Source organism: Blennius ocellaris, assembly GCF_963422515.1.
Source record: "Blennius ocellaris genome assembly, chromosome: 19".
Taxonomy (NCBI): domain Eukaryota; kingdom Metazoa; phylum Chordata; class Actinopteri; order Blenniiformes; family Blenniidae; genus Blennius; species Blennius ocellaris.
In genome coordinates this window covers 6,533,992-6,558,586 of record NC_137668.1, presented here as the reverse complement: position 1 = coordinate 6,558,586, position 24,595 = coordinate 6,533,992, and the positions used below count along the sequence as shown (strand labels likewise).

The 24,595-nt window shown below is 42.0% G+C and overlaps 1 protein-coding gene across 1 annotated transcript in view; it reads right to left on the bottom strand.

Annotated features, from left to right (window-relative positions):
- dpp6a (dipeptidyl-peptidase 6a) overlaps positions 1–24,595 on the bottom strand; it is a gene marked incomplete at both ends in the record, with an annotated part of 210,322 nt that overhangs the window by 76,052 nt on the left and 109,675 nt on the right. Inside the window, one exon of the mRNA XM_080515409.1 lies at positions 12,632–12,746. Within this exon, the coding sequence (XP_080371535.1) occupies positions 12,632–12,746 (115 nt within the window). The remainder of the gene's footprint in view (positions 1–12,631; positions 12,747–24,595) is intronic.

Below are 24,595 nucleotides of genomic sequence, written 5' to 3'. Positions count from 1 at the left end.
CAGCCGTATTGCTTTGCATTTCTCCCTTTCAAGACGACAGACCCAGGAGGGAAAATTAAAGGGTGTGAATGACATTCAGCATGCAGAGTGTGAAACAGGTGCTGTATATATATATATATGTGTTGGCAAGGCAAAGAGTCTTCTATATCTCCTACAATAGTATGCAATCGATCCAATTAGCCTATAGCTCTGACATGGCGACAGAGTCAGAGCGTTTCAAAACAGTTGCATTTTCTCCATTTCCACAGTGACGGAGTTATAGTGTTTTCACAATATTGTGTTTTCCACCATTTCCATGGAGGAAAAAAATATTTTCTGAAAGTTGCATTTTCTGCCAATTCCATGAGACTTAGCATTTTCCAAAAGTTGCGTCTAGAGTTAAAACCATTTATCAAAATATTGTGACTACAGAATAGTCCAGGCAATTCAGAAAAGTTGGGTTTCCCCCCCATTGCCATGGAGCATTTTATAAAAGTCACATTTGAGAGTTACGAGTGTTTCTTCCCCAATATTGAGTTTTCCACCGTTTCCATTTCCATGGAACATTTTACCAACAGTTGTATTTTGCCCTGAAAAAGAAAATTGACTTTGGGCACATGGAGAACATGCACATTACACACAGAAATACTTGTCTTGGAATTGAACCAGGGTCCCTCCTTGTGCAGTGAAAGTGTTAACCACTAGTTCAAAGCATTTTTTAACCTTGTGTTCGACGTGATTAAAATAAAGGTCTTTATAAGACATGAAAAAAGAGGTATGATAAGAAAGAAAGTGACACAAGGAAATTCATTAAAAAAAAATCAAAAACCAATGAAACCAAAGTCAAAAGAAGTCAAAGCATCAACTTTCGTCATCAATGTCACCTTGGGTTGCGGTGTGATTCCCTCCAACCCACCCACTTCAACTCGGGAAGGTTTATATTCAGTTTTCCCCCCTAAATCTAGCAAATAAACAACTTCAGATTTCACAAATCAAAGCGGCTCTATATTGCAAGAACAAAACAATGACTTGCATCATTCTCCAAACTCTCATATCAGCTGTGTGTGTGTGTGTGTGTGTGTGTGTGTGTGTGTGTGTGTGTGTGTGTGTGTGTGTGTGTGTGTGTGTGCACGTGTGTGTGCGCGTGGCATATTGTGCCTGACAGATGGACAGACACCGACTGATCCTCAGTTCCTCCCTGATTTCATCATGGGGGACCAAAACACCTTTGAAGGCATCTGCTTGGTGCATCGCTCGAGTTTGGAGTGTTATTATCAAAGTCACCAGACTGTGTATAGGCTGCAGGGAAACCTAATCGCACACATAAGTTGCAGCCCCCACCGTCAGATGGCAGGGTTTAGAGGGGGATAAATACTGAATTCATAATGAGGGCTGATTGCCATATTTAAGGACGGAGCGCAGAGGGCGTCGTCGCAGTGATAAAGGTATATGTACATTGAGATTTACATTTTTTTAATGCACGTGACTGTGCCTTAAAGGAAAATCCATTTGCTGTCGTTAAGTATGGCTTTATCTCATCCTCACAGAGTGCTGTGATCATTGGCAGAAGTGTTGAATTAGTCAAAAATAGAGAGAGAGAGGACTACCCTCCCCAGCAGGGTCAGCTTAAATGAGCAGTTTATATGCAAATGTGGCACAATCTCCTTTCAGTACAATGCAGTGACAGAGGGGAGTTTCGATCGAACACTGAACCTGGAATTAAAAAGTGAAGTGCCTCGATGTGATTAAGTCGACTGCGGCGTGCCTGCAGTCCTGATGGCGAAATGAAAGCCAATCCAATTTTATTATGTTTTGGTTTTGCAAATAACACGAAATAAAATTAGCTATTCAACACCTGGATTGAAATCCTGATACATTATCCTAAATTTGACTTAGAAACCCCCCCCAGAAAACACAAAAGCTGGGCGATACAAACTCGTGTTTTGTTCAGAATCCTTAATAACTTCCACTTCCTATTCTGCTTTGTATAACTTCGGGTCGAGGAGCGCTGGAGCCAATTACAGATGACTATAGTGCAAAATGGACGAGTCAGCAGTCCATCACAGGGCAAACACTGAGAGGCAGACTGTCTCTCACGTTCACAACGAAGGGCAATTAAGGCACAGTTTGCATGACGTTTCAAGTGAAAAATGCTTTGTTTGTGTATTTGTTTGAGAAAAGTTTCGCGCTCACACAACAATGGCAGAAACACCAAAAAAACTAAGTACTTAGCAAGCCAGGCCACAAGTTGGCAATGTTGGTTGTTTTATCATAAAACCACACACACACACACACACGAGGGCAGAGACAGAGTTGTATTTTCCCCGTTTCTACGTCAACTGAGTTTTCCAAAAGTTCCTCCTTGGGGGCTGTTTTTCAAAAACTTGTGTTTTCAGGGGCTCCAAGCACACTTGTCATGTAAACAGACTCCCAAAACACACCAAAGGTTTTGCATTCTCATTTGAAAACGTGTAAATGGGGCCTAAGTGGGTGTACGTGGTTTCAGCAGCTAACATTAACTGTTTCTGTATTTTTTTTTGCTCACATTTCCAATTGATATTTACTTTAAAACCAAATGATTTACTGCAAACCATGTTTCTTGCTGTTTTAATTAAAATTCATTAGACTCATCCTAAAAATGACAATTGTTCGGGGAAAAAATAGGGATAAGATTCCCATAATTCCTCAATTAGAAATTTCAACTTGCGTTTATTCCATTTTTAGTTGAAGTATAGTTTTTAATACTTTTTTGAAAAGACATCACAAAAAATCTCAGTTTTCTTTTATATTTTTGGAGTGATGGCTCCAAACTTTTATTCCCCCTGGTGCGCTTTAGATTGCCTCTAAAAAAAAAAGAAGCTGGACCCCCTTTCTTGGTATTGACTTCACATCATGTCCATCTCACAAACATGAAAGAGCAGACAAAATACAAGCGTAACACAGTTTCCCAAGTCTGACTTTCCTTTGGTTTTCTTTCAACATGTGCAAATCAAAAATTGAGAACTTGGTGACAAATCTTGGGGACCCCCCGCGATTGTTCACACAACCCCCCCGTCGAGTGCCAGATCCCATTTTGGAATTCATCATTTTAGAGGGTGTACAGATTGAACTGTTATTTTTTACTGCATCCCGGGTTCAGGCCAAACCAGATGGACTGTATTCAGACTAAACAGATGAATACAGTCCGTCTCCTCGGATCTGTATGCGTGCTGCCAGCACCGCATCGGTGAAATCGGTGACGTACGACGTTTTGGAGTGACGCAATGACATGGCTCTCACTTGGCTCCATTAACGGTGGAAAAATAAATTAAAGTGTCCCTGGCACCGGTCCTGAACTTGCTCCTGGTTCTCATTGGTGGAAAAAACCCTAAAAGTGTCCTTGAGCAAGACGCTGAGGGGCCGTCCACAGGAAAACGCCTGAAATCGTTTTCTCTTTTTTTTTAAAACACGGGTCCCAGAGTGGGGAAATTCTAAAACCCCTGCTCGGCTGAAAGGTGTGGACGGCCAAGACCATCATTTTGGAAAAAAGACGATGTGATCGCTGTCCCCTGACGCTAGCAGAAGGAGGAGCCGGAGCATAGACCTATATAACTCAGAGTTAGAAATAATATATGAGCTTGATTCTAATTCAAAATGTCTATGTGCTCGGTGTCTTCTTCAGCACTTTCGGTGTGTTTGGTGAGTCACAGCGCCCCTAAAGGCCTGACATATGTACTACATGCCCTGAAGCCTTGTGTTGAACCGTGTTCATAATGACGTGTGGACAGAATCTTTTTTGAGAACCCCGGGAAGAAAAAAAGATCATTTTGGCTCGTGTGGATGAGACCTGAATCCCAACCTGCTAACAATGGATGGACTAAGCGCCTTACATGGGAAGTGCTTCCATTGGTGTGTGAAGGTGACCAACATTGTAAGGCGCTATGGAGACTGTACTATTCGCCATATATTGGATTGGACTGGTGATTCAGTGTCAGCTCAGATCAGCTCATGTGACTCTAAAACTGGTATAACATTCATATAAATCCTACAATACATTCAATGCCTTTACAGTCACAGACATAAAACAGCTGACTCGGCCCGTAAAAGCAGAACTCTGTTATTGTAATTCGAGCGTTGCAGTAATCTCCACCACTACAAATTAACGCAGCGTGTGTTCCGCCCACGGCCTCAGCGAGCTGTCACCCTGTCAGTCAGCCCGACATCCCTCAGTCTGAGGAATACCCAGACGCCAATACCGAACGCCTGACCTAGTTGTTCCGACGCGCAGAACAGAGCAACCTCTTAGTAATATGGAGCCATCAGTTACAGCAGATGCAGCTTGTCAGAGGAGGAAGAGGGAGAAGGAGCCCAAAACTCTGCGGTGGTGTGCATGTGTGTGAGAACAAAGCGGCTGTCAAGTGCAGTTAGAAACTGGCTGCCCTGTCTGGAAAGGCAACATCCATCAAGTAAACCCTCCTAACTGAGTGGAAACCACACGCCATCTCATAACTCTCCACATGAACTGCATTGCTCCAGTTTGGCTGCAAACAGTTGCGGCCCTTTTCGTTTTTTTTTTTTTTTTCCCCCCCCTTAAAAAATGTTTCTCCTTGAAGTGTAATTAGAGCTAAATAAATTGTTCTGAATGACTGGGTTTAGTGTTTTAATAGGAAAATCCTCCCTGAAGCACATAAAGGGTGCTGCAAAATGTTTGTGATGTAGTATGCACTCTTTGGGCTCAATTGTACAGCAAAAAAAAAAAAAAACCTTCTATAGCAAGATGTCTCTAATTAAACTGTAAAAGTCCTATTTTCTTAGAAAAATGGTGTGAAAATCTCCCTATATAAAAGGTTGTTGTTGTTTAAAGCTTAGTTTTTCACTATTCTGTTGCAATAATTTGCTGTCATTCCCAATTTTCTTAAGTCAATTGCAAAATTTAATGGATGGTTTTTGCTTTTGAGACAATCCCAGTTGTCCCCTCTGGGACAATCCCCCAGTTGTCCCTTATCACAGGGAAAGAGGAAAGTTCTGAGTCTCCACTTAAACCCTGAATGTATGTTTCTGGACTGTGGGAAGAAACTCGATGCACCCAGAGAAAACCCATAAATCACTACACCACTTGTGAGGCCAGCGACATATATGCATTTCGATTATGATGTCAAGCGCAGCAGATTTGCAGAACTCGACACAACCCGGGCGAGCGACATGGCTGGAAAGAATAAAACCAACAGGTCGTATGAGGTTCCGAGAGAACAACACACACAAAATAACACACATAATCTGTTGCGAATGTGTTAAGGGCAATTCTTCCCACAACTTTAATTTGCAGATGTCATAATGATGTATTTCCTCTGTTGTACCGTTTCGAGAATCTACAAATATTTTCCAGCAGCTTTGTCTTTATGGCTGATCGTCCTCTAGTCTTCTTTCAAATTGTTTTGTGCTAAATACTGATTGTTTGCTGTAATACTCCCATTTGTTTGATAACTTTCTCTATTATGTTCAACTATTTCCAAACACGTCCTGACAACCACAATCAAATATGTATCCAGTTTTCAACAGATCTTTCTTGTGGAAACAGAACCGTGCATGCAAATGCTTCATTTAAGTCAGCATTGAGCATCGTTTTTACATTTTCGTTTCTGAAACATTTTAGAAAAAGATATGGTTTGGTCAATACTGAGAGCTGTTGTTTTCTTTTTTTGTAATGAAAACACACACACACATATGCTGAGAACAAAAACAACAGCACATAAACATTAACTATGGAGAGTACACGGACAGACGATGAAGTTGGATTGGTAATAAAGGTTAGTATTAACTATACAAGTACCAAGTCCCAGGAGAATATGGACACTGTGGAGGTAAACATTGTTGTTACTGTCCATCCACTGAGCATGTGCAGAACAACTATTTACCATGGCCATGACAGTATGTGCGCTTTAGCAGCAGCAGCGTTTCTGCCGTCTACGTGGAGACGTGAGCTCAAGCATTTTTAGAATGTAGCCTTTCTTTCCCCCCTCTGTCTCCATGGAGGTGGGAGTGGAAGCTTTTTCAAAAAGTTCCACCCTGAGATCCATTTTCAAAAAGTTGCCCTTTCAACGGCTGCGAGCACCGCTGTCAAGTAAAGTTTTGAATTTCCACTTGAAAACCGAAATGCTATTTGATGTTGCTTGATTTATTCTCCTCCATCAATCACCTGCAAAATCATACAACCAAAAGTGCGACCTATAAGAATAATCATGCAATTCCGCATGCTTTATAGATCATTTTAGTAAATCAGGCAAACGGTGACATGAGTTACTGAATGAACTGACATCCTGTCGAGGCTAACTGGCCTGTGGCGGCCAAGCGTTCATAGCAACATCGCTTTTTGATCCTTGGCAGTCAGTTCTTCCTGTTATTATGATGCTGTAATTACCCGGTGACGCTGTGGTTCAGTTGGTGGATTTCCTCGTTTCGCCGTGTCCGAATGTCAAACCGAGCAAGTCACTGGAACCCAAATTGCTCCCGCTGGAGGTGGAACACCTTGAATGGCAGCCATTGTCGTTTGTGGTGTCATTGTGTGCATGCGACTAACAGAGTGAAGCCGTTTGAGACTGGTGAAGCTGAGAGAATGTGCCAGATAGCGAAGTCCACTAAGCGAGCGTTGGATTGCTCTCCCGCTAACGGGGAACGTGAGCTGGGTTCAAACTGTCAGGAGACGAGTTCATTTCACCCTGCTGGTGTCGTTGGAATAGTGATCCTAGTCATAGTGCTTATGACGCGTTAATGAGCATCAAGACCTTCCAGTCACACTGGAGCGATTTATCTTAAGAGGCATTCCTCCACAGACAGGATCCACAACAGACCTAAGTGGCAGATCAAATGGAGGCTTAACCTGCTGTGTGTGGAATACAATACTCCCACTCTTCTGCAGTTATTAGCAACCGTAACATCATTGTTGGTCTTAAACAATGCACTTTCTCCTCGCTTAGAAAAAGTGTCTGTTATGTATGGTTTAATATTCAGGTATTCTTTTTTTATTCAAGTCATCTTTTTTTTCCTGAGGTGGTGAAGTTTCTGTTTCCAACCCAGAGCTTTTCCCGGTGGAGTTCACATGTTCCTCCAGATTCACTGGTTTACAGATCTAAAGACGTACTTGTCAGGTGAATAGGTGCCTAAAGCCGCATTTACATAAAGTTTCCTGGCGAAAACGACAAAACTTTTGTTGCGTTCCGTTCACACAACAACAATGCTTGGAGCCACTGAATATACAACTTTTTGAAAACGCACTGACTCCGTCTCCATGGAAACCGGGGAAAACACAACTTTTCTGAAATGTTGTACATAGGCATAGTAAATAGTTCTTCTGCACAAGTAGATAAACAGTGACACCAATAGCAGTTTCCAGGGTGTCCTGATCCTCAGTCAATATTCTCCTGGGTTTTATTGTTGAGAGTCACTTTAATAACAATCCAACTTGGTCGTCTCTTCATACATCTGTGTACTCGCCATTGTGAGTGTGTGTAGTGTTTTCTTTCTCTGCTTCTTATGTGTGTATGGTTTGATTACAAAAACCAAAAAAAACAGTGCCAACTAGTGGTCTTGCATGTTAACTACTGTAGATCAGCTTCACAACTTTGCCGTGTAAACGCAAAACTTTTCTGAAATGAAAATAGAATAACGATGCATTTTCATTTGAAATGTTGTCGTGTAAACGGGGCTTTAAGCTGTGAATTTGTCCAGCTGTGTCTTCGCCCTGCAACGGACTGACGACCCCGTCCCCCCTGACTTCTACAACGATTGTCATGATTGTGTGGGTGAAGAAAACATTAGAAATGATGCTTTATGCTTTATCTTGTCGATAGCACCACTCATCACAAAAAGACAATATTATTCGACAATTATTGTTTATGTCACTTTTCTGCCTCACGAAGGTAAAGCCAGAGTAGGAATGGAATGCAATGTCACATCAGCTGATAAAAAGAGGATTACACCACGTGAATGTTCAAGTGTGCACAATGCTGTAAAGAGTCAAGTTGTCCTCACCCTCCTAATTTTTCCATCTCTACACACCTTTTCAATCGATGCCTGCCAAGTGGGCATGGATGTCAGACACTCAGTCTGAAAGATGCACAAATTGTCAGATGCAGCCTCATCAAAATGAATTAAAAGAAAAAAAAAATCCAATGACAGAGATCTGGGGGAGGAGGGGTGTTGCAGACGCTCGCTCGACCGACCGTCAAGCACCGCCTGGAGAATACTAATGCTCCTGCAAACACATGGCACTGCTGAGCAGGCTAAACGTTTCCAACAAGCAAGAATGAGCAGCAAGAGGAGCATCCAGGGTGCTGAGAGCCTCCAGAAAGTTGGAACAAGGTTTGTTGGCTGAGGACAATTTTCACAGGTTTCCTGTGAGACTCCCCAGCAAGTAACTCTCCACAAAACAACAACTTACCATTTATAAATGTCTGATTAAACAGGATTTAACCCCCCTGGATATTTTGAAGGCAACAAACTCTGTTTTTCAGTTTATGTAAGCAACATTTGCTAGGATTAAGTGTGCAGATAAAAAAAAGAGAGATTGAACGAAGAGTGTGTTGAAAGGGACAGTGGATGTTTTTATTTCCATCCTGTCATATCTCCTGGTTTGTTTTCGAGGGATTTTCAGACGACTGAACAGGATAACATCATGGACCATTTTCTAAGTTAAACTGCTTCAGGTAAAGATCTCTTAATTTCATTCTATGCGTACTCATACTATCATCCTGGTTGTGGTGATGCTTCAGTGTAGAATGTCCTTTTACGTCCCGATTAAACTACGTTTCAAGTGAAAACGCCTATTTTTTGTGTTTTTGATTCCGAAAGAAATTCAGTTTACACAGCAATGTTTTGAAAACAGTGTCCGTTACACTGAGTACACTTACGATAAAACTATCAAGTCCCAGGAGAATACGGACTGGGAGCCATGACACTGCAGGCAAACATTATTTTTATTGTCCATCTACTCGCAGAAGAACTATTTATTCCAGCCATGCTGAGCGTACCGTATTTTTATATGAAGATGGAGCGCAAACATTTACAAATAGTTGCATTCTTCCATTAACATGACAACTATGTTAAAGTGTTTATAAAAAGTTTTCTTTTATTGATTCCGAACACCGTTGTCATGGAAAGCACAATGACGGTTTTGCGTTTGCACTTGAAAATGTTGCAATAGCTCTTTAGCTCTTTCTTTGTACATTCCTGTAAGAATCTCGGTCCAGCTAAATGTATCTGATCTATTCTTTCTGTTCCCTTCAGTCTCCCACGCATTGATTGTTTTGCTGTTTGCAGTACAGTTCTTTTTCGATCTTTACAATCCCCTCAGCTCAACGAGTGCAGACAGATGGCCATCACGTCCGAGTCTGGTTCCACTGCAGGCTTCTTACCGTTGAAAAACAGAAATGTATTGTTTATACTTCTTTGGTTCTAACTTCCCAGAAACAAAAACCTTTAACAGGTGGAGACCAAACATAAGTACAATGCTTATTTCTTAAAATATCCCTTAAAAATAACCTTGTCATCAGAAGGTCTGTGCTGTTTCAGCCTTTCCCTAATTGTTTGCCATGAAAACCCCACTACAGATTCTTTTTTTTGTAGTTTTGTTAAAGAATCGACCTTTCTAAGTTAACTCTCTCTGTACAAATACTTTATTTGACTTTGTGGAATCCAGGGACTCAATTAACACTTCACCTCAATTACGATATCCCCAGTAAAGAAGTAAAACAAACTGTCTTTGCCCAAACAAACCACTGTCCTTGTGGAATGATTTATGGAGCTGCAACAAGCTGAAGCTCAGCCCAGGTGCTCAGGACGCCTAATTAAACTGCATTTTCAGTGCTGGTTTTGATTCGGCCGGGGCACTTTTGTGAACATAGAGAGCCTCGAAAATACTTGTTTATTTGCTTTTTTTGTCCTGGGCGCTACTGGAGGTTAAAAACAACCAGGCCGCAGCAGTTCTGCTTGAGCAGACAGAGTCAGCACAGGGAGGGGACAGATTAAGGCTGGGGTACAAGCTGGAGACACCACCTGCCACCAGCCTGCCCGACTCCCACCGGCCCGCCTTGTTTTTGGAATTCGGCATGTAAAAACAGCTCGAGTTCATCCAAATTCAGAGCAAAACACCCCGGGGACAGGAACAAGTCACAGCCAGGAGGTGACAAGGAGCTTTTGGCCTCACTGCTTCGATACCTAAGAGGTTTACATCTCTAGGGTCTAAGAAATAGGGAAGTTTTTTTTTCACCCAATTCCATTTTTTTCAGATTTATTTTGATCTACTTCCAGTTATTATTACTATTTTTTTTATTTCTAACCAATTTTCACCTGGAAAAGCTCAACAAATAGACACAAGAATTGACAGGAAGCCTTCAGGTAATGTTGGCCAGGATGTTTTGCAGTTAACAATGTGTTCCTCAGCCTTTTTTGATGTGGTTGGTTTACCAAAGCCTATTAGATGTTTTCCAATCTACGAGGCAAACTCCTGTGCTGAAAGTGAAGATTGGAGACTTGGTTACTAGGCAACCTGCTCACACTCATTTGGCAAGACTTGGCTATGGCAGGATTCTGCTTGGAAAGAATCTGAGCTCCAATGAGACATGGCAGTGTAGGTTTAACACCCATCCCAATGTGGCTAAATAAAGATGGCTGCTTGAGGAAAAAAGGCCTGGGTTAACAAAATCCACCATTGGTGATGGAAATTGTGCAACTGTACTTCTTGTTTGGTTTAAAGGCTTGAACTGAAGGTGGAAGAGCTGATGATGTTTAGATTCTAACTGGGTGATAGCAGAATGGCTCAAGAATGAGTACATTAGTGGGACAGCTCATGTTGGGCAGTTTAGTAAGAAAGTGAGGGTAAAAATCTTTGGGATGTACGGTAAAGATGACGGAGCTCACAGGAGAGAAGAGGAACATAAATTGAGAATGTTGATCAATGCAAAGAGGGAGGACATGCAAGTGATTGTTGTGAGAAGGAAGGATACAGGATAAAAAGGGATAGAATGGGAACAGTAATATCCATTGTTTTAACCCTCAAGAGGAGAATTCTAAAAGTTGAAGATAATGAGTTCTTTGAAGCAGTTTAAAACACAATATTTTGATAATCCTTGAGATTCTGTTTTTTATAGATAAATACTAGGGATGCTCCTGTCAACTAATTTCTGTTTACTAAATGCAAAATTTAATTAAAAGACTTGTCTTGTCCAGCCTAAAAAAAAAGCTCGGAAAACAGGCACATTTTGTGCACAAATTATAGTTCATTATTTCAAACATTGTCCCTGGAATATATTGTATATATAAAGTGCAATTTGAAGCCTTGAATCACAATCTTCAACTACTTTATTGGATTTTTAATGCTGCTGAAGTGTAGGGCACTTAAACTGGAGGTTAGCGTTTAGCTTACCGGCATCATTCACGGTCAACATATTCCATTTAGTTCCTGAAGCTTTTATCTTCAACAAAGTTAAGTGGAAGCAGATCTTGCTGCGTCACATTGTCATGATGAGCTGCATTATCATCACAGACTGGGAGCCGTTTATTAAACAAAGTTTACAAGTGGAATCGGAAAACCTTTTGTAGTCTAACATGCTAACTTCAAAACATGTGCCGCCAGCTAGCACGAGCACATCATTAAATGCAGGTTAATGCAGGAAAGATTTGAATGTGGTTGTTGCTCCAATGGAGTGATTATAAGTTATTATTTTATCTAACAACCTATTTTCTATTTTCGAGACAATTCTGTCAAACCGAGTTTCTTTCAGCCATTTAAATTTTTTTTTTCAGTTGCCATCTGCTATTGATGTTTCAGGGCACAGTGGCTCCAACTCGTGGCAGGTGGGCGTCACCGAGCAAGGCATTTAGTAAACCAGTCGTGTGCACACCAAGTAAATACAGCTTTTATTAATTGTTTGCGTCTGCATTGCATAGATCACAGGGCCCTGCATCTCTGAGGACACCGTTGAAATCACTTCAATACCGACGGCGTTGGAGAAAACATTACCTGCAATCTGCAGTGACAGAAAATCATAAACAAGGACACAGTGATGAGTGTCTTTGTAAGTGAATTATAGCACGCACATGCACACATACACACACGCTGACAGTTGACTGATTTGACTCTGGCTGTGCATAAAACCATATCAAAGCACTTTACGAGGCTGAATGTACACAGATGGTCTGCTGATTAAACGCTAATCTAAATGTGTGAACAGAAAAACCTGAAGGTCACTCTGAAATACAAAGTCTGATGACTTAAAATAACTGGGGAAAGTCCAGAGTGTGTGCGGGAGAAGAAAGACTAAGTGAAGGAGACACACGGGGAGTGTGTTTATGAAGCAGGCAGTGTCGCGTAAGCTGGCTTCAATGAGGTTTCCTGACCTTCACTAAACGTGGCCGTTACAGCGCCAGCGCCCGTGTGGACGTTAACTGAGACATTACTGCGGGTGACACTGCGGAGGCCCAGGAACCACATGCAAGGACGGAAACACCGACGCTCTCTCTGTTTGCACCGGGATTGATTACGAAACCTAATGGGCATGTCCGCGCATGATAATGGCTGTGTAAACAGAGCCGGAGAGCGTGTGTGTTTATGTGTGTGTGTGTTGTGGTGTGTGCAGCATGGCGGCTCCTCCCGCTTTCCCCATCCTGCGCCGTGTACCTGGTGTCAACAGGATGACGGAGGTGACAATCAGCGAGCAGATGACCAGAATGACAAGGAGGGCGATCGCTATTCCTTTCCAGTTCCTCTGCGGAGGGTTACTGCCCACCAGCTCCTGGAGAGAGAGAGAGAGAGAGAGAGAGGAGAGGAAAACGTCCAGTTAAAGATAATTCAACGTACAATTTAGCATGTGGGGGTTGCATGAGAGGTTTCACATGGGAGACATGGGTAAGCAAGAAGAAATTGAGGAAAAGAAGATCGAGAGGGGGAACAAATGGCAAACTCGTGGAAATGGGGGGGGGGGGGGGGTGTCAGTCAAGGACGAACGCGAGTCAGAGTCGCAGCCTCCTGCTTCTGATACAAGCAGCAGCAGCAGCAGCAGGAGGAGGAGGAGCAGGAGGGGGAGAATTCCTAATGAGCCGAGCATCAGCGGCCATCACGCTCAAAACGAATGTGACAGATAAAAATGGAGCCGACGACACGTCGGTGAATTGCACGCTTGACGACCGCGCGGCGGAGAAGCCACGGCGTCTGAGAAATGACTCTGAGTTATGGGCAACCTTGAAGCTTTTTTTTTTTTTTTTTTTAACTTCCAATCCATCCAACAAATCAACTTATTGAAGTTTAATATCGTTCTGAATGAAAACCGAATTCCGAGGAGTGAATGCGACTCTGCGCTGAAAGTCAGGAAATGAAATAGGAACAACAGGAGCAGTGTGGCGTGCGAGCAGCAGGGCTCCACGTCCGCGCGCCCCGTGATCCAATAATATGTGTGAATAATATGAAATACATTTGACACGCAGGGATGTGCAGCAGGTGGCTGTGTTCAGCGAAAAAAATCAAATGAGTGCAAGATTTACCCAATATATTACAGTAACAGCTCGAGACGGTCCAGTCAGCAGCTGCAGATTACTCTGGATGTCCTCCAAACTTCAGACCGGAAGCTAAACTTACTCCACTTTAGCTCGTATAAACGACGCTTTCGACCACAGCCTTTAAATTGCTCCTTGGGGTGACCCTTTTACACATCCAGGCACTTTGAAACCATCTACTAAACACAGTATCTGCTGTATCTTATGTCAAAGTTCACTCTATCTCCAGAAGTATATGCTCGCCTGCCTTAACATGCATATAACCTTGTATGACATCACATTCTTAAACCATAGGACTTAATATGTCGGTCCATCCTTTACAGCGATAACAGCTTTAATTCTTCGAGGAAGGCTTTCCTCAAGGTCTAGCAGTATGTTTATGGGAATATTGGGCCATTTGTGAGGTCAGACACCGATGTGGGATGAGAAGGCCTCTGCTTCAATTCATCCCCAAGGTGTTTTATCAGGTTGCGGTCAGGACTCTGTCCAGGACAGCCAAACTGGATCAACCATGTCTTTATGGACCTCGCTTTGTGTGCTGGTGTGCAGCCATATTGGAGCAGGAAGAGGCCAGCTCCAAACTGTCCCCACTAAGTCGGGAGCATGAAAAAAGTCTTCGTATTCCAGAGCTTTCGGAGTTCCTTTCAGTGGACCTAAGGAGCTGAGCCCATCTCCCAAAGCACAAGCCCACACCACAACCCCCCTCCACCAAACCTTTCACCTGGTACAACCAGACAAGTGTCCTGGCGACTGCCAAACCCAGACTTGTCCATCAGATTGCTAGACAAAGAAGCATGATTGGGCATTTGAGAGAACACGACTCCACTGTTCTAGACTGTAAAACAATTCTGGTTGTATTTCACTCATCAAGCTAATAGATGAAATTAATTTGACTTTATGTGTATGTGTTTGACACTCCTGGTTTGAAGCAGAAACAGCAGCTCTAAAGCTCTCTTTCATCTACAACAAAAGTGACTCGCTCGCCTCTTTCGAACGTCTGTTTTTGCAGACAATCATTAGATTCTGTACTATATTATAGGGGCTAAACCACAATTCTTCAAAAAGAAACAATCAAAGAAGATCATTCACTCCATAATGGCTGACAAACTGTCAAGAAAACTTCCAAGTAAAACCTCAAGGAGAGAAATAGACAGGAATCAGGCTGAAAGCAATCGAAAAGTTTAAGAGAATTTTAATAATTCATCTTGCAAGAGAGACAATTTCACAGTACAACCTTCACCAGGAGTTCTCTGATTTTTTTTCTTCTTCAACAGAGCAGCTTTTTATAGGCTGAAATAAACTGAAATTGTGTTCAAAAACATATGCAGGAGTGACTCTTCAGTCCAGACAGTTCAAGGGTAGACGTCCTGTAAACACAGCCTGTGGAAATCATACCACCTTCATCTTTATGAGTACAAAAAACACTTTTCCTAACATAAACCAAATAGAAAGAGGGACAACCTCATCAATATTGGGCTCACGCGATAATTGAAGCTGCATCTCAACATGGGAACAATATTTACCAACCATCAGGATTGACTCTGGAGTTCACTTTTGCTCCATGTGCATCACGCATTCCAGCCACACCTCTACATTCACTGTTGCAAAACTTTCATTAAAAGTAAAGGTAAATAGCAGCAACAACCTGAGGCTTTCAGCGTGTCTGAATGACCCCCCCACCCCCACCCCCACCCCCGACCCGCCAAGTAATAAGAAGCGTTTGTGCTCTTTCTGCACGCTGTCTCTCAGAACTCAATAAAATAAATGATTTGTATACAATGCTTTTTGGAAGTCTGTAAGTTGTTTTTTTTTATATTATCTATACTGCTGTGAGCGATCGTTCAGATCGCATCGCCATCCCCTTAGCGTGAGTTTCCACACAATATCATCAACTGGAACATTTATAGGTTGGTAAATTCAGTGTCTCACATAAGAGAAGTAATAATGAGGTCGATATCAGGCAGCAAGAAAGAAATCATTCTGAAGTGCAGTATGTTAAGTAGGGCTGCATGAAGTGAACATGTGATAATGAGTATTGCCATAACTGTTTTACGATACATGTAAATAATTACTGTAATGTCTCTATCCTTTGAGATTTGTTTGCCGTTTCTCAATCAGTTAATTTTTTTTTTTTTATCACTCACACAATTGTTGTGAATTAATTGCACTTAACTTCTATATTTACAGTCCCATCATTTTGAATCTGCAGCACATGAACGCACAATGCGAGGGAACAATTTATGGCGGTTCACTCAGTTTTTGTGCATTTTGATGTGACGATAATGACACATTTACACTTTCTAATGACATCAATCAATCAATCTTTATTTCTAAAGCGCTTTTCATACATTTTCATGTAGCAAAAAGTGCTTTACAGATTTTAAAAACATTCCCTCACACCCACCTCCTCCCACTAATACAAACACATCACACATGATCACAATCACAATCACAGTCAGTCTGCTGGTGCTCAAGAAATATACTCAACCTTTCTTCTTCGGGAGAACGTCTGTGAACTAATGTGCCACAAACGGACTCCACCAAGATATTACTGTTGACTTTAGTTTGAGATGTGTTGATTTTCCAGCATCTCGGTACATTTAAGCCCCTCGTGGGTTTGTGAGGACATGTCAGATGAGAATGGAGATGGATTTCCATCCATTAGTCTTCTACATCACTCCATCCAACATAGGAGTGTGAGTGTTGGAGGTAATTTGACTGTAAGCTGACTTTAGTTGAAGGTCAAATTACAAAAAGGCCCGGACGCATACACCATGAATAACCTAGAGTGTAGGGGCTGCTCGATTATGGAAAAAAATCATAATCCCGATTACTTTGGGTAATATTGAAAGTCAGTATTGGCGTGTTCAGCAAGGAACTCCAAACTTTATTTTCCATTCCAACACACTTCTCAGAAACTCTTTTCTTTTCTCTCATTTTTTTCTCTCCAACAGAGCACACGCACGGTGTAACAACAAAGCTGCTTCCGCTCGGAAACGTCGACTCTCTACAAAAAAAAGCACAGCACCTGGGTGAATTATGACCTTGACTGATCAGCACAGTGGGGAACAGGGAGCAGGGAGTCCCCCTGAAGCCTGAATGACAATGGATGACAACGTTGTAAAGTGAAAATGAGTTCGTTCACACAACAACAACGCTGGGAGCCACTGAAAACACACCTGTTGCAAAACAGCTTTCAAAAACAGGTTTTGGAAAAATAAAAAAACGTAAACTCTGTCTGAGTGGAAATGGGGAAAACACAACTTTTTGAAATGCCTCTAAATGTGCATGAGCACCACAACCATTGATGAACCATAAGAACAATGCTTTACACCAGAGTATCGGTAATATGGACTGGGAGTCATGTTTTAAAGTTGAGAATCACCGTAACACCAACCTGGTTGTCTGTACATACAAATGTCTGTGTTGTCGTCATTGTTAATGTTTATAGTTTAGTTTGTTTTTATGCATAGATGTGTGTGGTTTCATTACAAAAACAACCAACCAGGCCAAGTCGTGGCCTTGCATGTTGACTACACTGTTTTCAGCGTTTCACTTTCCAAATGTTGCAGAGAAAAGTGGACGAAGAATAAAAACAAGATACTGCATTTTGATTCGTTGGGGAAATTGTAAACTATAGTTCTGGCGCTTGTTACTCTGTATTTCTATTCGTTATTTAGTAACAGTCACACGTAGCAGTGGTATAACATAGTGAGAAATGAGATTTCAGACACTATCAGAAGAATATCTTGGGCTTAGTGTCGTCACATGACCATGAGAACGGTCGCTTGTGAACCCGTCACACTGCACAACAAAAGATCACAGATTTCAAGCTTTTCTGAAATGTTGTCCTGTAAATGATATGATCTGAACACTGTGATGAAACAGAGGCACTTTACCAGATAAACATGTAAGATTGGCTCAGTGTGTGGCTTTTAATACCAAACAGGCCTGGATGAACAAGTGGAACACTGACAAACCAGCAAAAAATATATAACTATATAACAAGGAGGGACTCAGTGGAAAGGGTCCAAAGCCCAAACTGCTGTTGAGGATTAATAAGTTCTTAATTAGTTTATGGAGGATAAAGAGAGTGTGTGCTTCAGGGACCTGTGGCTGTGCCATTAATGAATACACACTGAGGCTTTAATGAAGCTGAATGACTTGAGCTATGAGGAAAACCTTTTAGTGACCTCGCTTTCACCTTAATTGAAAAGAAAGTACAAAAATGAATAAATAAATAAATAAGGGATACTATTAGGCCGCAAATAAAAGCAATCAGGAACCTGCACGGCGTTGACCATTACACACGTCCATTAAATGCAGAAACCAGCTCACGAGCCGTTTGCTTGAATCACAACCACGAGAAAAGATTTAGATTTAATGTGTTGATTAAAAGTGTTAGTACACAACTTGCAACACGCTAATGCTTACTTACTGAAGCTGAAATGTGTATGGTAGTGATTCAAATTAGGTAAACAATAATAATTAAAACATTTAAAATAGATAATTCAATTGTAAATGTTTTTTCTGATTGTTTGTTTTTTACAAATACACAAAGCAGTCTGGGATATTACAATCATACTATTTATCGTGATTGATAAATAGCATGACAAATTCCCAGTATCGAGGGCTGTAGCAATTGTAAAGTGCTTCCAATTGTTTCCAAATTACTAAAAACAAAACCCAACCTGAAATCAATTTTAAGTTTAACCAATGTGGATGTTTCATCAAAGCATGTCTACTGGTCATTTACTCACCTTGCTTTGTATTAAAGTGAAAGAACTGAATGACTGCCAGTAAGAGTGAGGCCTGTGTTTACGCGACAATATTTCACATGAAAATGCAACAAAACTGCATTGCTTTGCTTCAGAACTATTTCACAACAGATAACTGCTCCCACTAGTGGGCCGATGTGAAAACTACAACTGGTTTCAGTATTTCTGCCATTGCCGAGTAGATACACATTTTTTTTCAGAATGGTGCTTCGCAAACGTGAAACGTTTCTGAAACGAAAATGAAAAAACAATGATTTTTACTTGAAACGTCATGTAAACGGGGCCCAACTTTCTTTGAGGTTTAGAACAACACTGGCCTTGATTGGAGCAACGATCAACAAATCTAAAGTTAAATGAAAAACAACGAATCCGAGTTTTCAATTCTGATGTTTCTGCGATTATTCGCATCCACTCGTGAATAATTGGTATGGTTCTGTGCTATGCTATCTTTCTGCTACATTCAATTTTTTTCCCCCTGCAGAAATGACAATCCTCCGTGAGATTTCATGAACGTGGCACGAAGCCCACTGCTGATTGCTTGGTTGATGCAGTGTGCGGCTGAGTGGGATTTACAGTATGAAAATGGAGACAAAAAAAAACAAAACTGAAGGAAAATAGCTTTATAGAGAGCAACCACTCACATGCAATAATGGGATGTAACGCCAACACGACCGAGTGCTCAATATGTGGGATGCGCATTAAGGGAGAAGGCAAATCTTCCTGCACTGCTGAGCAGTAACTGTTCATTATGTGCTTTATGCAAATGACATCTCACTGTAAACAATACAATCTAAAGCCTGGGTGTGATTCCATCACCGCATTCCAATTTTAGCAGTCTTATCTGTGCATGTGTGTATTTTCAGCAATCCAGACTGCAGGGCAACATGAACCAAAGTTTGGCTGGAAGGACTCCCACATGACTGACGCTGTGCAGGAAAAGAGATTTAGCCAAGGTAAAAGGTCCCGTGCAATTTTTTTGTATTTTTATATCTACAACAGAGGATTCAGTGCCGCAGCTCGGAGAAGTATCAAATGTCGCAGTGTGCCTTCGACCACTCCGCAACTCATTTCCGGAAGGAGGAAAGAAAAAGGACAAAAAAAAAATAAAAAATGGTTGAGATTCAAATTCCCTCAGCCTCTTCTGAGCGTGGTGGGAGGAAAGCTTCGGCAAAATGATTGCCCTTTGGACTCTGGCAGGCAGATACAGACCGTCTGTGTTTGTAGCTCCACTGCTGTCTGCAAGAGGCAGGAAGCAGAAGAAAGTTTTGAGGAGCTTAGAGGGGGAACGAAACAAAGAAAATCTGCAAGTTGGTCGCGGCTGAAATTGCTGTTCCTGTAACTAATGAGTCAAACGGCATCTTGGTATAGATCAGGATACCTATGGGAACACACTGACAATAGAGGCAATACAGAAAAAAAAGAAACATCTTTGCAAAGCCAAGCGTCAGAGAGCAACACCCCGGTATTGAACTGGAACTTGCTGGGTGTGACGCATACTAATAACGGGACCGCACGTGATTAAGCCAAACAGAGCAGGAGCAGAAACCTCAGCGAGAATTTATGTAGCTTCTTTGCTATTCCTGGGTTCGGAGGGAATCACAGTAAATCACTTCTTCAGTCAGGGTAAGAGTGCACACACACACACGACACACACACACACACACACACACACACACACACACACACACACACACACACACACACACACACACACACACGCAAGGAAAAAAACCTTGCCTAACCTTCCCAATCATGCCCCTCTGATCTGTAATTATAATAAATGATTGGAGTAATTAGCCAGACCTTATGTGTCGAGGTAACAGTGAGGTGACTGGCAGAAGAAAGAAGGGGCCAGATGAGGTGTGAAACCAGCAGCAAAGACACGGACGTCAAGAGATCGCGGGAAGAAGGTAAATAAGTAAAACGTTGGAAGGCTGCGGGAGGATTTACTGACAGGAGAACCTGAAGCGTGACCGAAACATGACAGAGGAGGGGGGGAAGAAAAAAGTCCAGTGCGCTGTGGATAGATTCAGGTCAAAACTGGAATAAAAACAAGACACTGGCTGGTTGTAGTCCTTCGTAACTGTCACGGTAACACTTGCAGAGCACGCACAGCCATCATCAGTGTTGATTTGGCCCACAGAGTGTAAACCACCACGAAGTGTCAACACTTCTCAAAGAATACGAGTTTAAAGCAGTCCCATAATCCAAAAACTAAAAAATTTTCCCCCTGGAGCCCCCCATGGATCGTCTCTTCAGAAAAGGGTGCAGACCACCTCTCCAATATCTGATTTGTAGTGAAGTGCTACATGCACTCAAAAGCATTAGCCTTAAAAAAAAAAAAGAAAAAGCTAAAGACAACATAAGCAAATAAATAATCAAATAATTTTCCTTCAGCAATACTTCTACCCAAATCAATAGAAAGCTACTGAAAAAAAACTGCTGCTGAAAGGCTGGCGTCCTCATAACTTTGGTCTTTCTGCTCCAACAAAGCACCCATCAGCCTATGAAATTTAAAGATGTCTGCATTAGTACTTGGACAATGATATGCAAACTAAATCAAGGCTGAATATGATACGAAGGACCATTAACAAAGATTGTAGAGCAAATTTAATGACATGCTAAGTCAAAGATGAAAGCTTTTGCTGCCTCAATAATTCACCCTATAATGTGCATGTATAGGTCACATGTGTTCTCATTGAAAAGAGAACGATCTTCCCTGTAGCATTAGAGAGGGAACATGTTCGCTGAGGGACGCAATTTCATCTTCAATGAATTGGACCAGTACAATAGTGCCATAATAACCTATACATTTCAACTAAAAAGTTTTTCTTTGTTGTGGCGTTGAGTATATGTGATGAAAATATCAATATTTTCAGAAAAGAAAAACAAGCAATTACTACAGGAAATGACTACAATCTCAACATAAAACTAATCTTGTGATGAAAAATAGGATGAAATGTCTTAAAAGCTTCTCCTGTAACTGTTGCATCATGGGAGTTTTTTCCAAAACTGACGTCGGGGCTAGTTTAATAGCTACAAGGTAGCTCGCTGACATGGCAGCACCTCCGATATCTCGTAACTCTTTTGTATTTTATGTTTACCTTGATATTAGGGCCATTTTCTTGGCGGTGTGGCGGCCATATTGGGGCCTCCTGTGGGCCGGTTTTGACCTCCGTGTTAAAGGTCTCGCACAAAATCTTCCTTGAATAGCTGCTGTGTGCATGTATTTCAACATTTGCTGTAAGTAAATGTACATTTCCGCAATTAATTAGCTGGTATTGCAACGATAACGCCTGGTTGTCATCAGACATGCATTTGCAACCAGGATGTGAGACACTGGGAGTTCTGCAGAGAGCGTGAAGGCATCACGGGTGTGCAGTGATCGAGCATTATCAGCAGACCGCAGCATGAGAGCATTATTCAGATTGTAATGAGTCACTCAGCACTGCGTCAATAAGAATTTAGCTTTCATAATATTACCATTTTAATTCCGATAAAGCTTCGGCTTCCTGTTCACCAGCGACACCACCTGATCAAATCTGCGACCCGGGTCCCCCCCCCCCCCCCAGCCCTCCACAACAACATGCAGATCACAAAATAATGAGAGCGACGTGTCGTCGTGCGATGACAAGGTTGGATGTCTTTTACAGTGAGTCACAACAGACGATGGCAGCAAACTGCTGGGACACATTTATCATTAAGCTTTTTACTCCACGCTTTTACTTAAAGACCTGAAATGAGAAAGCAGCTTGAGGCTCTCAACGAAGTGACAAAAGGGTCGACAGAGGACTGTTTTGTATTTGATTAACCCAAGAAAAAAGGAAGGCGAAGAAGCTGCAACACAATTATGTGGCTCCGCTCTGGGCAGTAAATGATGGAGATTAAAGTCAGGACTTTTAGAAGAATCCACATTAGATGAGAAAAGAGCATGTAGATGCACATAATTAAAGCGGTCGCACGCTGTGAATGGGGAGCGCAAATGGAATATACGGCTGTGCCAAGTAACATGAATACAATGATGAATAATTATTTCTTTAAAGGAGATGTTGTGATAATGACTTTTGATGAAAGTCTGCGTTGCTGGAGGCTTTTCTGTGTTTTCGTGACGACAGCTTTAATTATTGCCTCGCGAACCCGACCTCCTCATAGAGACACAATAAAGGCGTCACTTCGATCCATTTCTGCAGAGTGGAGATGTGATTTGAACCTCAAATAGAGGGATTTCGACTCCTTGCTTCTTTCATCCTCCTCAAACAGACTTCCTTTCGGCAGGAAAAATATGAGCAGATTAATCTGGAGTTCAAATCCGGTCCCATTGTTTAAGTGGTTTTAAGCACAGATGGATTTCTCTCGCACGCCTTTCTCCATCAGACTTTATCTTTGAATGAAAAAGAAATTCCGAAGCCGTGCCTCTCCGCTTCGCAGGTCAAAGAACATGCGAGCTCGGCGATTGCATCCAAACGCATTCAGACAATCTCACTGTAGTCGTACAATGGGCTGTGGTGACAGGGCTGTAAATAAACACGCCGTCTTGTTTGTTACTCATGGCGGGAGAGCTAATTTAAAACTGTCCTACGTGTGCGTGTGCGTGTGTGTGTGTGTGTGTGTGTGTGTGTGTGCATGTGCGTGTGCGTGCGTGTTCTTCTGCCTGGTTTGTTTGATTTGTGAGGGAATCTCTTCCAATCCATTAGAGAGATGCTGGGAGGGCGCCACCCCCAGCTGACCTCTCTTCTCGCTGCAGAGTTACAACTAAATCACATCACTGTAGAATAACATAAGATGCACACAAACACTGGGCACAATCCACACATCTGCTGTAACAACATGGTAACTAATCTGAAGGAGGAGTCCAGTGGTGTGCAGTCAGGAGCAGCAGCCCTGCTCGCCCTGTCAAAGATGATTTTTCTTTCTTTTTTAATAATTAAAGATTCTGAAATCTGTGTCTGAAATCAATTAGTGACTTTAGCAACTTTATCCAGAAGACGACTGGTTCTATTTTGTGGAGCTCAAATCTCCTATGTCCTCTAAACGCATCACAGCTCCTTTCCTCTGCCGGGGACCAGCAGTAACTTCATCGCTGCCCTCTGATGGAAGCTGGACGTTGCTATTAGCTTAAAATGTTGAGTGACAGTATCATCAGCCAATCAGATTTCGATGTGTTATTGACGGACCGCCTCAGGGCCAGCAGAGTTTCTGGTCTTGCTGTCGTCATTGAAATGAGCTCGACTGATTGGCTCATGGGCAGGTGGCGATGGCTCAGGTATTATCTGCTACTCTGGAGTGATGATGGCGGCTAATTTAACGGCGAGATCGGATGATTCGATAGAGGACCTGCTTCAGGGACTTTTTCAGTTGTGAGTAGATGAAGAAGAAGAAGAAGACCGACACCAGGAATTGATGAGTGAACTCAGACCATCAAAGGCTTTGTGGCATTTTACAGCAGGATGGATTTATTATACAAGTGGTGAGTGTTTTTTTTTTTTTCACTTTCTCTGGATTAGATTGGTGCTTTGGCATTTGGTGCTGGTTTTGATTCTAAAGTGGTGTTTCCCATACAATTGTGCACACAGACAGACAAACACGAATGCATAACAGTAGTGCTCGACCCCCCCCCCCCCCCCCCCCCCCCCCAAACCTGTTGGAAATACTGGAAATGATGTGATGGTAAAGCTGCACAGTGGAGTCTTGATGTGTTGTGATCGTTGATCAGCTGTGACGTTGGTGTGGATTAAGTACTGATGCATAGTAGTGGCCTTACATTGGATTCGGATTGTGTATTTACTGTGGGGCATAATGTGTGGCTGCAGGGCGGGGGGGCAGGGGGGGGGGGTGTACTGCTGGCCCTGACTGAAACATCACTGCACGCTACTGTTGGAATCCCAGGTAGCAGGAATAATTATCAGTGGGGCTGCACCGTATTACCGTATTGTTTGGACTAATCCATCATAAATTGGAAAAATGACATACAAGTTACAGTTATTAGAATAGTCCTAGTTGTAACTGCAGCACTAGTAATGCATGTGTTTGTTCCAGTTTTTGCCGTAGTGTTTTTAGCCCACAATTAGCTTTAGGAGTCACAGTACCGCGGTATTCTGTTCTCATACAGCGACATCTTGTGGTTTAAGATAATATGAAACTTTATATTGTAATATATCTTAATTTCAGTCACATGTATTAAAAAAATGCATCACGCAGAAGAAAAAACACACATAAAAGTCACATTCATGGACACAAACAACTAAAACAAGTACAACTTATAGTCCAGTAAATACCGTAGTTAAACAATTGCAGTGATTTTGTTGAGTATTGCC